Here is a 15,880-nt window from a genome sequence, read left to right on the forward strand (position 1 = left end):
AACTAGCAAAGTGAAATCAGGAAATCAACTCTGGATCTCCATTTAGGTAGTCTTTTTTCCTGTCTGCTCTAGTTCCCAGTGCCTCTGCTCTGCAGACTGTCAGAAGCACTTTTCCAATTGTGCGCTGTGCTTCTTTCAATCTGATCCTTTTTTTTCTTTCCCCGGGGTCTCTGGCACTGGAATTTTACAGTATAAATCTCATGCAGAGTGCATGGCTCATTATCAGGGTCTTTAGTCATTTCAGCTTTCATCTGTCATTTTTTTTTTAACCACCACAGGACCCCTGGACATGATGTAAAAGGCTTGATTAAAACTCAAGATAACGACGGGGATCAGTTCTTGAAAAACCTGCTTCCCTTATTCTTTCCAGCATGGTTTTGCTGCCTGGCATCTTCTTGCTGGAATTATCCACTGGAGTTTCCCACTACCTTCAAACTTTGAAGTTTCACAACCTACAGGATTAAGGGGTTTTTGTTAACCATTGCTGCTACTACTATCGTTGGGTTCAAACATCTCAGGGGATCAACGAATATATATTCCTCCCATACAATGGTCCTATGGATACTGATCAGATGGATTGGATCTCGTATCTGAGAGCCTGGGAAACCAGCTGAAAGGGAAGAGAAACGAAAGAGACCTCCGGGAGGGAACAGGGGTTGGAGATTCCTTCTGTATCCACAGCAACCGAGGATAAAACTTGTTGCTTCTTCAGGAAGAAGGATCTGCTCTGTGCCCCTTTGCCAAAGAATAGGGTAAAGAAACTGGAAAAAAGCATCATGGGTCTGTATCACTTTCTGCTTCTGCTTATCTATCTGGATCCTCTGAATCTGCTGAATAATTGTGTAGCGGGAACAAGGACAAAGAGTAACAAAAACCTAGGACCTTCCAAAAGACCAGGGGGGCACCCTAAGGGGAAGGATGTGAACAATACCGCTGTGCCTGCAGTGGCTGTGACCAGGAAGGTCCGACTCCCCAGCGCCGTCACCTATGACAAATGTATGGGATACTTTGATGTCAGTGGACAATGGGACAAAGAGTTTGACTGTAACAACACCTCACACAGGTACTGCTGTGGGACCTGCTCTTATCGGTTTTGCTGTGACACCAAAAGCAAAAGGCTGGATCAGAATGCGTGCAAGATGCCCGTGAGGAATGAAACCCCCACCCCCAGTGTGGTGGACACAGAGGACACGTATGATCCAGAAAAGGATAAGACCAACACCACTGTCTATATCAGCTGTGGGGTCATCGCTTTTATCATTATTGCTGGGGTCTTTGCCAAAGTGGCCTATGACAAGGCAAGGCGCCCACCCCGAGAAATGAACATTCACAGGTATGATGGGGATGGGAATGGGGAGGTTACAGACGACTGTCCAGCCTCAAATACCGGGCTCTGCATTCTATTCACGAGGAGCTGTAGCTCGTATGATATTTAATAACTATGTTGCTCATGTTTAGAGCTTAGTAACTTGAGTCATGTATGACTTTTTCAAAATGCCAGTAAGAGGCTATCAATTGCCATTAGATGCTATTCTGTTTTCCAATGGTGTAATATAGAGCAAAGCTCCTTTATTTCACATCTCCCTTGTTTCCTGGTGCCTTGCACTGTTCTATGATACGTAATGCAGCTTTGAACCCAGGACAGGCTTCACAATTAGGCAAGACTAGACAGACATCTAGGCCAGCAGCTTCTGGGGTGGGGGAGGGGATGCTAAAGAGCACGATAATCAAAACAAAACAATAGGCCAGGGATAGGCAACGCTAGTTCTCAAGTGCTACAGGTGGGTCAGGTTTTCAGGAGATCCAAAAATTAACATATGTAAATCGCTTTGGCTGTACCCACAGAAAGGCGGTATATCAAATCAATGATCCTTTAATATACATGAGATAAATTTGCATGCATAATTCCACTGTATGCAAATCTATGTTATGCATATTCATTGTGGATATGCCGAAAACCTGACCTACCCCTGCAGTTCAAGGATTGGAGTTGCCTGTCCCAGCAAAAGGCCTTGAGAAGCATAGAACAGTGGTTCCTCAACCCTGTCCTAGGGGACCACCAGCCCGTTGGGTTTTCAGGATATTCCTAATGAATATGCATGAGAAAGATTTGCATATAATGGAAGTGACAGGTATGCAAATCTCTCATGCATATTCATTAGGGATATCCTGAAAACCCAACTGGCTGGTGGTCCCCCAGGACAGGGTTGAGGAAGCACTGGCATAGAAGATGCTTTCACCAGCAGGGTGGGTGGGTGGTGCTCAAGTACACCATTGACCCAGATTATTCTGGGAGGGTGGTTCTGGGGTGGTCGTGATTGCTGAGCGATCGAGGGGCTTAAAGATTAATTGGAGAAAAGGTTCAAAGCTGAAAGGTTTGCTTAGGCTGCTTGACACCCTTGCACCGACCCTGTTTGAATCTTTGTGTTTACTTGGTATGCTTGTAGTGCTCCTGCTTCTACTTGCCCCTCTCTTCCAAGTGTCTGCTTCCTTTTTCCTCTCAGTGCTGATCTGTCTGTGTCCCAGCGGAAACCATGCAGACCGAGTTAGAAGCTGTCAGGACCACCAACCCCCTAGACCTTCTTAGCAGGAGGAGGAGGAAGATTAGGAAATGCTGAGAGGAGTTGCAGGTTTTGCTGTGGTATCCAAAGTACCCCAGCTTTATTCATGAAACCATGCTTGCATCTTCATAGGACAAAAGCCAGAGCAGTTTGAACACCAGGGTTCAATGGGAGTTTAAATTTTAACATATCTACCCTAATGAAATAAAGGTGAAAGAAATACTCCTAATGATGGCTGTCTACCCAGGTTTATGAGTTAGAAAACTAGCTACTTACCAACATACAAGAGGGAAAATCTAAATGTACAATTTGCTGAATTGGCTGAAACATTTGCTTTGCTCCCTTCTGAAAGCAGAAAATTTTAACTGAAAAGTCCCAGGATATTCTGATAAGAGCACTTTCTTTAGAAAAACAGCCTATGGCAAGGATTCTTTCTGAAAATCCCTGTTGCAGAGCATGTTGTCACAGTCCCGATGTGGAGCTAATTCCTTTTCTCTACTTCCAGTACCATCCTAGGCAAATGATTCCTTAAAAAGAATGTTTGCTTCCCCTAGATCCATTCTCCTTCCCTTGGGTTCTCTGAAGATAGTGCCTGTCTTTTCTCAGGCCAATATAAAAAATTATCCAAAGCCATTATTGGCTGTGAGCTTTCAGCAAACCTATAGATTAATCAAAGATACTGATGCAATCCTGAAAGGTACTGCTCAGCACCTACAATCTAGATAATTCTCAAGGCTGGAATTACAGTCTGCAAAAGATCTGATCTCCTGGACAGATATGACAACATATGCCTTGCACCCTCCATGGATGCTCTTCCTCGTGCAATTCCTTCCTTCTATAAGAACGTTCTACTTAGAAGAGCTGCTTTTATACAGCCCCATCATGTTCCTTCTTGTGTAAATAATTCTTGTTATCAGAACGTTCTGTTTTTACAACATTCTGTCTGCTCCCAAGAGTATTCCTATGTGACAATTTATTGTAGCAGGAACAGCAGGCAGTGAATTAAAAAAAAAAAAAAAAAAGACACCCCCTCCACCCTGTTTTTAGCCACCATTCCAAAATTCCACTTATCTATACAAGATAAATCTCTCTAGCATTGGTGTCTGGCATCACCCCTGGAGAAATCAGTCTGTTAGCTAAGAACAAGGCATTACATTGATACATTTTTTCATTAAATACAGCCGGACCAGTTCTCTTTGGTGGAATTTAAAGGATTCTATTTCTTATATCTCTTTCTTTTTGGTATGTCGGTTTCCTCTTGAACCTTTCAAATTCCAGCTTAGTTGAGGTACGTCTCCATGATTTTTTTTTAAAAAATTGCTTTATTTTATCCATTCATAATTCTCAGTATAATGTACATCATTAAACATAAATAAATAATAACAGCACAACGTATCATAAAACCAAATGCATACATGTTACAACATATAGCACCAAAACCAACACACACTATGACAAATATGGAGAACTACTTCAGATTCAAAGCATGGCTCTGGTTTCACTCACCTCACTGAATCCCTTTCCAAGGGTACCATAAATATGTTTATGTTTATTGGGTATTTAATCCAATGGAAGCAGAGCGGTTCACACAAATAATTAGAAAAAGGAAAGTAGCTACAATATTAGATAGGTCAGAAATAACAGAGAAAGGAAAGAAAAAAAAAAGAGTGGGAGAAAGGAGAAGACAAAGCATAACTGCTCATACCACCAACGCCAATTACTTCACCACCACTGCTCTAGGAAAGTGAAGGAGAACAAATGTGTCTTTACGACTTGCTTTAAATTTGGGAAAAGATTATTCCTTATGAACTGAGAGAGAAAGTGCATTCTATAAGGCTGGTAGAAGAAAGCGCTTTATCTATTAGATGCAAATTGCGAACAGAAAAATTATGGAATGTGCAAACGGTGTTCCATAGTCGGGCGAAGAGCTCTCTGAGTAATATAGGGTGTAATGGTCGCCACCAAATATGAAGGTCATCAAATCTAGAGCCTGTAGCATAAAAAGGATGATAAACCAGATGATAAACTTAAACCCAAAGACTTCATTGTGGGGCAACAAATAAACTTCACCTGTACTGCTGGAAGCCTTTCAGATGCTTTCTAAATTTAAGGAAGGTTATATCCGTTTCTTGATTCTTCAGTGAATAGTTCCAATTTGTAGACCCAGACCAGCATAAGATAGGGCTTTAGATTTGGTTCTAGCCAATCTACACTCCTTTATTGATAGGATACACAAGAGGGAGTGTATCCTAGAATTTATTTCTTCAATCTCTCTGATAGGTGGGAGTTGTGTCCTAAAGACAAACATTTTAAATTCCATCCTTAAATTGTAAGTTGTTCTAGGGTTCCCCTCTTTCTTTCCTTTCTCTTCCCCTTCTGCAATCTAGCCATTGTGGCGGGAACTCTTATTGAGGTGCTGCAGGCCAGGGCTTGTTCTCTAGAACCTGGTGCATCTGTGTGAATCTGCCCATATGGTGTCAGTATTGTGTACCGGTAATAGCTAAGATACCCTCTCTGCATAAGAGCCTTGAATGTTGATTCTATAGCAGGGGTGTTAAAGTCCCTCCTCAAGGGCCGTAATCCAGTAATTTCAGGATTTCCCCAATGAATATGCATGAGATCTATTTGCACGCACTGCTTTCATTGTATGCTAATAGATCTCATGCATATTCATTGGGGAAATGCTGAAAACCCGACAGGATTGCGGCCCTCGAGGAGGGACTTTGACACCCCTGTTCTACAGCATCTCCATACCCAGCTGGCCCAAGGAACTGAAAGCAGGATCTAGAGCAGGGGTCCCCAAAGTCCCTCCTTGAGGGCCGAATCCAGTCGGGTTTTTAGAATTTCTCCAATGAATATGCATTGAAAGCAGTGCATGCACATAGATCTCATGCATATTCATTGGGGAAATCTTGAAAACCCGACTGGAATATGGCTCTCGAGGACTGGAGTTCCCTACCCCTGGGCTATCTGCATCTGCAGCACTGTCACTGAGCCTCCAGGCCAGTCCAGATTGCCAACTTTGTCTTTAAAGCACATTACATTTTCCTAATGAGCTCCCCTGGGAGAACGGTATAGAAAATTTAATAAAAAAAAACAAACCAACTCTATGCATTGCTTTCAGTGGATATGGGGAAATCCTGAAAATCTGACTGGATTCCGGCCCTCGAGGACCAGAGTTGCCCACCCCTGTTCTAGCTCCACTGTTTAAGTCTCGGCCTCTAGCCACCAACCTTTCTTGCCCTTATTGCCACCTTCTGTTTCTGCTCCCATCTTGCATTCTGTTGGGATTCAGTTTATATCCACTACCCTCTCAGTAAAACAATTGGTACCCAAAAGATTCTCATGTAGACAGAGCGTTTGGAAAAACAGGACAAATATATTTGCATGTGAATTAACTGAAGAAAGGGATTTTAATAACATTTCTAACTATTTAGGGAACATCTAAAATGCTTACAAGGTTATAAAAGGAAATTAACTGCACCAAAATGTAATCAACTTGGGATTATAATTAATTCCCTAATAATGCATATTTTCACTTTCTTGCCCCTTTTTTATATCGATTGGAAATAATTGGTTCCAGAGGTGCCTTGTTAAACAGGTACTGTAAACGAAATCTATATTGCATAGAAATATAGAAACAGAGAAAATGATGTCAGATAAAGACCATATAGCCCAGGGGTGTCAAAGTCCCTCCTCGAGGGCCGCAATCCAGTCGGGTTTTCAGGATTTCCCCAATGAATATGCATGAGATCTATTTCCATGCACTGCTTTCATTGCATGCTAATAGATCTCATGCATATTCATGGGGGAAATCCTGAAGACCTGACTGGATTGCGGCCCTCGAGGAGGGACTTTGACACCCCTGATATAGCCCATTCAGTATGTACACAAATATAGGGGTCCATTTACTAAGGCGTGCTAGCCGTTTAAATGCACGCTAAACACTACCAGAATATAATGGATGCGTTAGTGTTTAGTGCGTACTAATATTTAGCATGCGCCAAAATGTACTATCCCTTCCTCTCCTTTACCCCCTCCCCCTTTTACCACGGGCCGGAGCGCTAAATGCTCCAATGCTACTTCAACGCTCAGAAAATTTCCACGAGCGTTAGAGCAGCGTCAGAGCATTTAGCACTCTGGGCTGTGGTAGAAATCTCTATCACGTCTTAGGAAAAGAGGGGGCGAGAGATCTTCTGTACTTGTCCCAAGCTTTTTTTTTTTTTTTTTTTGCAATTTAGATACAGTCTTTTTCTCTACTATCTCCACTCCCAAGTCTTTCCCTTTTTCGCCTCTGCCCCATGACCCCTTGTTCCAGAGCTTTCTTTCAACTGAAAGAGACTCACCTCTTGCATAGTTATTGCCATGGAGGTCATTTAAATGTCCCTATCATATCTCCTCTCCCCTGTCTTTCTTCCAAAGTGTGCGCAATGAGATCTTTAATGAGGCCCATTTTTCCGAGCGGGTGTAAACAGTAACGCGGGCCTACGCTTGTATAAAATTTGTATGGCAGGGTGTGCTCAGTCACCGTGCACTAATTCTGGGCTTGGCACATGCCAACCATGTGCTAAAAATTGGTGTCAGGTCAAAAGCGCGCCGGGACAAAGGCGCGCGCAGACAATTGAGCGCAGCGCGGAGGCGCGCACCGAAGAAAATGACTGTTTATAGGGGCTCCGACGTGGGGGCGTGGGGGGAATCCCCCCACTTTACTTAATACAGATCACGCCGTGTTGTGGGGTGTTTGGGGGCTTATAACCCCCCACATTTTACTGAAAACTTCACTTTTTCCCTGTTTTTAGGGAAAAAGTTAAGTTTCCAGTAAAATGTGGGGGATTACAACCCCCAAACCCCCACAACGCCGCCGCGATCTGTATTAAGTAAAGTTGGGGGGGCTCCCCAACAAAACCCCCCGTCGGAGCCCCTAGAAACAGTAATTTTCTTCGGCGCGCGCCTCCGTCTTGCGCTCAGTTGTCGGCGCGCGCCTTTGTCTTCCGCGATTATGTCTATGAACCCTAAAAATTGCTTTTTACTGCTGGGCTGTGTTTGGGGGCGGAGAGCAAGCATGCTCTGCATCTTGTGCCCTGTGCTAATCAGTTAGTGCATGGGAAACTGGTACCCACCGACTGATTAGTGCAGAATTAGTATGGGGGGGGCATCCTTACCACCTTCAAAATAGGTGGCAGTAAGGGCTGTCGTGCCAGTGGCCACACACTAATGTCAAAATTCTCACGTGGCCATTAACAGGGAAACCCAAAGTGTGGCCATTTTAGAGCAAGACTAAAAGGTTGTCTCGGTGAGCAGGTGACCCACATGATAAAAATAACACAGCCCACCTTTTAGTGGGGTTTTGTAAAAGGTTCTTTAAGTCTGTCCCAATATGCTTCATGATCACTTAGTAACACGGAGATTTGGGTTTTCAGGGTTATAAAGGGGATGGCAGCTACGTCTCTGAGTGTGATGTGATTTGAATGTAAAGGTTTATTGAGTGATTTGCTCCCTCTTCTACTAAACCGTGCGGTGAGCTGCGATGAATGGCCCGCGCTGCTCCCGACGCTCATAGGAACTTAATGAGCATCAGGAACAGCGCGGGCCATTCAGCGTGACTCCCCGCGCTAAAGAGGTGGCCATGTTAGTCCACTCTTCAAAGTAATATGCGGAAATAAACAAATATAAAGAAAAAAGAAATACCTTTTTTTATTGGATTAACTTAGGGCTCCTTTTACTAAGGTGTGCTAGCATTTTCAGCGCATGCAGGAAATTATTGCAAGCTACACTTCTAGAACTAACGCCAGCTCAATGCTGGCGTTAAGGTCTAGCGGGTGCGGCAATGTATTCCACGCATTAAAGCCCTAACGCGGCTTAGTAAAAGGAGCCCTTAATGTAGTTTATGATTAGCTTTCGAAAGGTTGGGCCCATGTGCCTAAGGCCCCGCCCACAGGAGGGGCCTAAGGCCCCCGGGCCTATTCTGATTGACCCAGGCGCCTTAGGCCCCACCAGTAGGCGGGGCTTTGGTACGGCTGGGCCAATCCGGCCCCATTCTTCTTTGGGCTGCCTGCCGGACAGACGGGTTTAGCATCTGTCCGTCCGGCCAATGAAAAAAAGGTACGGGGAAAGGGGGTGGGGGTGAGGGGGTCTTGGGGTCGGCCAGGGGGGTCGCGGGTCTTCTGGGGGGGCCGATCGTGGGTTCTGGGGGGGGCAGATGTTGGGGGGAGGGGGGTTCGTCGAGGGCAGGAGGGCCTGGGATCCCTCCTGCCCGTAATGTAGTGGGGGTGGGGGTAGGGGGTCGCCTGGGCCACGAGGGCTTGGGCTCCCTCGGGGAGTCGCGGCTTCAGCAGGGCAAGAGGGCTTGGGCTCCCTCTTGCTCCGATGTGTCGGGGGGGGGGGGGGGGTTGACATGGCAGGAGGGCTTGGGCACTCTCCTGCCTGGATCGTTGTGGGGGAGGGATTCTGTTACCGATGTTGTTTTTGACAGACACCTGTTACAGAATCCAGCTTTTAGGTTAAGGACTGGCTCCTCCTTCGCCTAAAAGCTCTTCTGTTGGACGTTTGGGGCTTAGGCGTTTTTTGCTTTCATTATGGCTAAAAAGTGCAGACGTGCTGTGGGTGTACTTTTAGACGTAGTGGTGAATGGACGTTTAGGCAGAGGAAGGCCATAATCAAAACATGAACGTTTGTTTTGGTTATGAACACTTTCCCTGCTTCTGGGTTGAACGTTTAGGGACTTAGGCCAAAAGGGGACTTAGACGCTTTTTTTGATTATGCCCCTCCATGCATTCTGCTTAGGGCTTAGTGCAGGGGTGTCCAATGTCGGTCCTCGAGGGCCGCAATCCAGTCGGGTTTTCAGGATTTCCCCAATGAATATGCATGAGATCTATTAGCATACAATGAAAGCAGTGCATGCAAATAGACCTCATGTATATTCATTGGGGAAATCCTGAAAATCCAACTGGACTGCGGCCCTCGAGGACCGACATTGGACACCCCTGGTTTAGTGGTTTATTTAATAAGATTTCATCAAACTTTTGCTTCTGTAGACATGTGCTCAGTGTATGATAAATTACTGCATGACAGAGTGGCTGTTTCCTGTGTTAATCTACAAATTATACTATTTGTAATAAAGATAGTGCAAATAAATATCATTAGTTTAAACCAGTGGTTCCCAACCCTGTCCTGGAGGAACCCCAGGCCAATTGGGTTTTCAGGCTAGCCCTAATGAATATGCATGAAGCAAATTTGCATGCCTATCACTTCCATCATATGCAAATCTCTCTCATGCATATTCATTAGGGCTAGCCTGAAAACCCGATTGGCCTGGTGTTCCTCCAGGACAGGGTTGGGAATCACTGGTTAAACAACACACACATACAGAACTTTAATTATATTATTATTATTATTTTTAGTATTTATATACCACTTATAACCTAAGTGGTTTACATTCAGGTACTCAAGCATTTTTTCCCCATCGGTCCTGGTGGGCTCACACTCTATTTAATGTACCTGGTGCAATAGGGGATTTAGTGACTTGCCCAGGGTCACAAGGAGCAGCATGGGACACAACCTCAGGGTGCAGCTCTAACCACTGTGCCACACACTCTTCTTTATATTATTGGTGATAAATTATTCTAGTGTGCCAAAATGATTTGCAGGGAGACCAAATGACTTGTTGAAAGTCACACTGTGAGGCGGAGCTGGGATTAGAACTGAGATGCAGAGAGATAGAGTGATTTACCCCGGTTCAAGTGGAACTGGGATTTAAACAAGCATGTGCCAGATATACGATGCAGTTTTCAAAAGCTCTAAGAACCAAACGTAAAAGCTTTTTATACGTCTGGCCCAGTCACTGACCACGATCTGATGTTTGCTCTTTAATCTTAATCAAATAATGAAAATCCCTGAAATAAACATTATCAACGAGGATTTATATACAGAAGGATTAATAAAAGACATTTTAGAATCCACGACATTTTTGTGCCATTTTATGGAATTTATTTTCCCGTTATGTGTAAACGCCAGCACCCATCGTGACACAGGTTTCAGCAGTTTGTCACAAAATACTCCAGGGTTGCGGGGCATTAGACAAATGTTCACCCCCCCTCACTCCCACTCATTTATTCTCTCAGTGCCTGAAAACTCAGAGACTGCAACAATCTGAAAAAGGAAATACTATTATTGTGGACTTTGTACTGGAACTGCACATACTTTTACCTGTGGGGCACAGGAAGCATTCTTTTTTTTTTTTTTTTAATATACTTTATTAACAGTGATGGAATACAAACAACCATAAGTCAACGTGACAAAAACACAAGAGCATGGATAACAAGGTTTACAAGTACAGATAATGAATCTTGGGATTTATGAGTCGCACTATGCCTAAACAGGTTCAAGGCGACTTGCAGTACAATTTAAGGAGATACAATTTAGTACATTACAATGGCATAGTAAGGGGATGGGGATGGCCTGCCCCGGGCAGCATCTCGTTGGGGGCACCTTCACCCATCTTCCTCTCTGCCCTCCCGCTCCTTCCCAGCCCCCCGCCATGGGCATGCGCCCCTTCCCTTGTGCCTCTTTAATTTTCCAGGTGCGAGCAGCAACGTGAACTTGCTGCCCGCATCAGTGTCGGCTCTCTCTGACATCATTTCCCTGTTCCGCGCCTAGGAAGTGATGTCAGAGGGAGAGCCAGCACGACGCGGGCAGCAAGCTTGCAATGAAGCTTGCGCCAGGAAAATTAAAGAGGCATGGAGGAAAGGAAAGGGGGGGGGGGCATGCACAGCAGGGGGGTCGGGAAGGAGCAGGGGGCAGAGAAGAGGGCGGGGGAAGGGTGCCACTCACCTTTGCTATGCCACTGGTACAGTACAAGTACAGAAGATACATTAAAATGCAGATTGACAGATGGTATAAAACAAGAAGAGAAAAACTAGTATTGTTGAAGGGTGGAAGGAGGAGTGACTTATAGTTCAAGGTCACGTGGATGACAGTGTGCATAGTGACATTGAGGTGTTTTGTAGGCTCAGGGGTCATTTTCTGTGCTGAACATGGTGTCATCGAGATAAGTGTTTAGTCTCTTTCGGAATGTGAGGAGGTTCAGTCCAGATCTGACATTTGTTGGGAAGTTGTTCCATGCCTGTGGCAGGTTTAGATCGGGAGGCAGGAAATGTGCATGCAATTTTTAACAGTTACCTGCTTACTTTTGCTTTCAAAATTGCCTGGAAAGAAAGCAGGCAGAACTTTTGAGTGGATATTTTTTTTACCTATGGCAATAATGAAAACCCCTGCTTGGTGTTGCTTTGATTATTGTTGGAAACCCTGCAGCTACAAGCTACTTGTGGGATTTACCTGATCATGGCTAGTCTAACTATTGCTCTTCCGTAGCCACAAATATAAAGAAACACCCGGATCACTCCTTACTAGTGCCATTAACAAAAGCAGCAGCAGCAGGCATGAGGGTCCTCGGTGGGATCTGTCTGTCAGGGGACCGTGGAGGTTGTGCTGTAACAGCTCCTGCCATGAGGGAGGGGGGCCATGCATACCTTCAAATTCATGTACTTTACAAAGCCACAGGCCAGCTAAGCCAAAGAGAGGCATAGGGATGGCCGGCTTGCAAGAAAGAGGAGGCCAACATGGGATCCTTTCAAACCTGTGGGACTGCAGGGAAGCATAAAAGATCTAAGCTGGAGAAGTACAAAGAGGAAAAGGGAATCTGAGACTTTAGTGGAAGGGTTGAGATTTCTCGTCAGGCTTAGAGGCAAAAAGAAATTAATGTTTTGGGATAGGGTCAGGGGCAGAGTTTGAGGAAGTGATTGGTTTAGGCTGGGCAGGTGGTGGTCAAACCATCACTGGTGAATTTCTAGTACATTAGTAATACACTTGCATTATTAGAAATGTGGTACACTGAGATAGGCATGTAGCTCTTTTTAATCCTAGACAGAATCTGCCTTTGTATTCTTGTTAGCTAAAACAAAACTCTTGCTAATACAATATCCCAGAGCTGGAAGGGAGGAAAAAAATTAAAGCTCAAATTTAAATCTCTGTCCTCTGTAGGGATGCAGTTGAACACATTTTCCCAATCTCATTCTACACATTTGTTTTCTGCTGTTAACCAAATTACAGAAGGGTAGAGCGTGACAGCAGATAATAATTGGAAGGTCCATTTCCCTTTTGAGTTCTAGTACCATGAACCCCTTCCCCCCTTGATCCTCTGGGATCATTCCGGGCTTTCTTAAATTCTGTAACTGTGGTTGTCTTCATTGGTTGGCTGTTCCATGCATCCACCACCCTTTCTGTGAAGAAGTATTTCCTTACGTTATTCCGGAGTCTGCTCCCTTCACAGACTCCAACGGATTCAGAATGCCGCGGCTAAGCTTATCGTTGCAAAAAGTAAATTTGATCACGTCTCACCGCTCCTGTCCAAGCTTCATTGGCTTCCGATAATTTCCAGAGTCCACTTCAAATGCATCTGCCTAACTTTCAAGATCCTTCACGGCATCCTTCCTCCCTTTATTCCACTTTTCTGGAACTCCTCGAATCTTAATACAGACCTACCCAAAAATTGAAACTATCCTTCCCCTCATTAAAAGGCATTTCCCATCCAGGAAAGCTAGGGACTTCCCTCCCCTTCAGATTCACCGAGCTCTGGAACAACCTTACCTCCCCTCTTCGGAACCTGAGGTCTCTCCAACTATTCCGTAAACATCTGAAAACCTGGCTATTCTCAAAAATGTAACACTTCCTCCTTCTTTGATATCCTAGTCCTCTAAACATTCTTCTTTCCTCCGATCCTCATCCTTTCCTTGGCATTCCTTTCTCATCCCAATTCCTGTAAACCGTGCCGAACTCTATGACTGTGGAGATGGTGCGGTTTTTAATATCCCGACCATCAAACGATTGTCTGGCCGGTTTACAATAAAATTATTAAAAAAAAGTATTAAAAGTAGCAGTATGTGCAAAAAGATGTCTTAAGTTAAACATAAATGACAAAGACTTGACGAACTGGAGTGTGAGGGCAGTAAAAGCGGAAGGGGAAAAAGTTACATTGTATAGGTGAAAAGGAAAGAGTGGGGGGGAGGATTGAACAAAAGGGAGGGGAACCTTAAGATAATGGAAGTTTGCTGACCGAAGGAAGAGAGAGAAGATGCTTTTAGGTTTGATTAAAAGCATCTCGAAATAAGAAAGTCTTTAGATTGATCTTGAATTTGACTAGTTGTTGTTCGTCGCGGAGGTATTGTGGAAGTGAGTTCCATAAGGTAGGGGCTGTTATAGCGAAGTTTGTTTTGCGTGTATAATAAAAATCTTTAAGAGATGGAATATAAAGAAGTTTTTGGTCAGATGATCTTAATGTACGAGTGGAACTTTGAGGAATAAGAAGTTTATCGAGGAATGTAGGTTGATGTAAGAGTTTGATTTTGAAAGTGAGTAGAATAATTTTGTAAGTGATACGATAAGAAATTGGAAGCCAGTGGGCTTCCTTTAAGAGAGGAGTGACATGATCGTATTTGGTTTTTTTGTAGATAAGTTTTATTGCGGTATTTTGTATGAGTTGAAGGCGTCGTAATTCTTTTTGTGGAAGACCATTGAGGAGTGAGTTGCAGTAGTCTAAGTGAGAAATTACTAAAGAGTGGGTTAATATAGTAATAGAGTCAGTATTCAGAATGGATATTAATGATCTGATGATGCGAAGTTTATAGAAGCAGACTTTTACTACGGAGCTAATATGTTCGTGAAAAGAGAGATCTCTATCAATGATAACGCCAAGTATTTTAATTTTAGTTTCCATGTGTAGTGGGACAGATTTGATAGAGATAGTTCCTGGTAGTGATTCAGATTTTTTGATCGGGAGTAGTAGCCCACAAGATTTGTCAATGTTAAGTGAAAGTTTATTTGTGTATAGCCATTCGTTTATGTTATCCAGTTTATTATTTATGTCTTTTATGTCAGAGGTGTTAGTGATATTAATAGGGTGCCCCACCCCCCATTAATTAATTCATTTATAGTATGCATTTAGTTATTGTTAAATCATCTTCATTAACTTGCAAAGAATTCCAGACAACGCAAAACAGAAGATCATCTGCTTGACACCAAAAGACAGCTACCACCCCTCCCCCATCTCCCAACATCTCGCTGAGAAGAAAAATAGGAAGGATAACATACGCTAGAAGCCAACAAAGCAGAAGTAGTAAGAAAATCAGACTACTATGTGCAGGGATGTATACAGTAAGAACTAAGTGAACATAAGAACATAAGAATAGCCTTACCATCAAGCCCAGTAGCCTGTTTTCACAGTGTCCAATCCAGGTCACTAGTACCTGGCTAAAACCCAAAGAGTTGCAACATTCCATTAACTCAGAGTAAACAAGATTCCGGAACCCCAAATAGTAGCATGCAGAATCCACAAAGAGTAGCAAGATTCTAGAATCCCAAGGAGTAGCAACATTTCATGCTACCGATCCAGGGCAAGCAATGGCTTCCCCCATGTCTTTCTCAATAACAGACTATGGACTTTTCTTCCAGGATCTTTGTCCAAACCTTTCTTAAAACCAGCTTTTCCTCCAGGAACTTGTCCAAACCTTTCTTAAAACAAGCTATGCTCTCCGCTCTTACCACTAACACTAAACAGGGAAAAGACCCAGTTACAAATGAACCAGCAAATACCTTCCCAACTCAACCCATTCCTCTCCCATCCTACCCACCTCCCTCAACCCCTTCCCTGTCCCTTTTTCCTACATGCTTAACACAGTGGTTAAATATTGGGCCGTTCATATTTAGGTCCTTAAGACTCATGCCTTTCTCTGTACAGATGCTAATAATACATAGACTTCTCGACTTACAGCCTCTAGAATTAAACATGCTGCTCCAGATGAGATGTACAAATTATTTATACAAACACATGATCTTTTTTCTGAATAGTTATTAAGATTATACTGTATTTCCTAGCGGATTAACATATTGACACGTGGAGCGGCATAGTAAAAATAAAACCAAGTCTAAGTCCATTGTGGGCCTAAGTCTCTAGTCGTCCAAAGTCGGCAGCATCCAAAGTCCATTCTTGAAAAATACGTCCAAACTATATTTTTTTCCCGAGAATTGTCTACTTGTGTGTCCATCCATTTGATTGTCCAGACCGCTAAGTCGTCTATCTTTATACCACATTTTCATCCCAAAAATCGCCCAAGCCTAAAATGCCTAGAAAAAAGATCTTTTAGACAAGTGACGGACTGGACACCCAGACATGGCAACACAGTAGTGGGTCACCTTACAGGGCACTGCTGTGAACTTCACAGAAAGGGTGCCATATAAACATCTCACCAGAACACCCTTATAGGTCA

At 43.7% G+C, this 15,880-nt stretch overlaps 1 protein-coding gene across 3 annotated transcripts in view; it reads left to right on the forward strand.

Moving 5' to 3' along the window:
• Positions 1–776: 776 nt before the first annotated feature.
• Positions 777–15,880, forward strand: part of SHISA6 (shisa family member 6) — a 417,913-nt gene continuing 402,809 nt past the window's right edge. For all 3 annotated transcript variants that reach the window (XM_033961571.1, XM_033961570.1, XM_033961572.1), the window contains exon 1: positions 777–1,333. In XM_033961571.1, coding sequence (XP_033817462.1) covers positions 777–1,333 — 557 coding nt within the window. The remainder of the gene's footprint in view (positions 1,334–15,880) is intronic.

The sequence above is a fragment of the Geotrypetes seraphini genome, chromosome 10, assembly GCF_902459505.1.
Source record: "Geotrypetes seraphini chromosome 10, aGeoSer1.1, whole genome shotgun sequence".
In the NCBI taxonomy this organism is placed as follows: domain Eukaryota; kingdom Metazoa; phylum Chordata; class Amphibia; order Gymnophiona; family Dermophiidae; genus Geotrypetes; species Geotrypetes seraphini.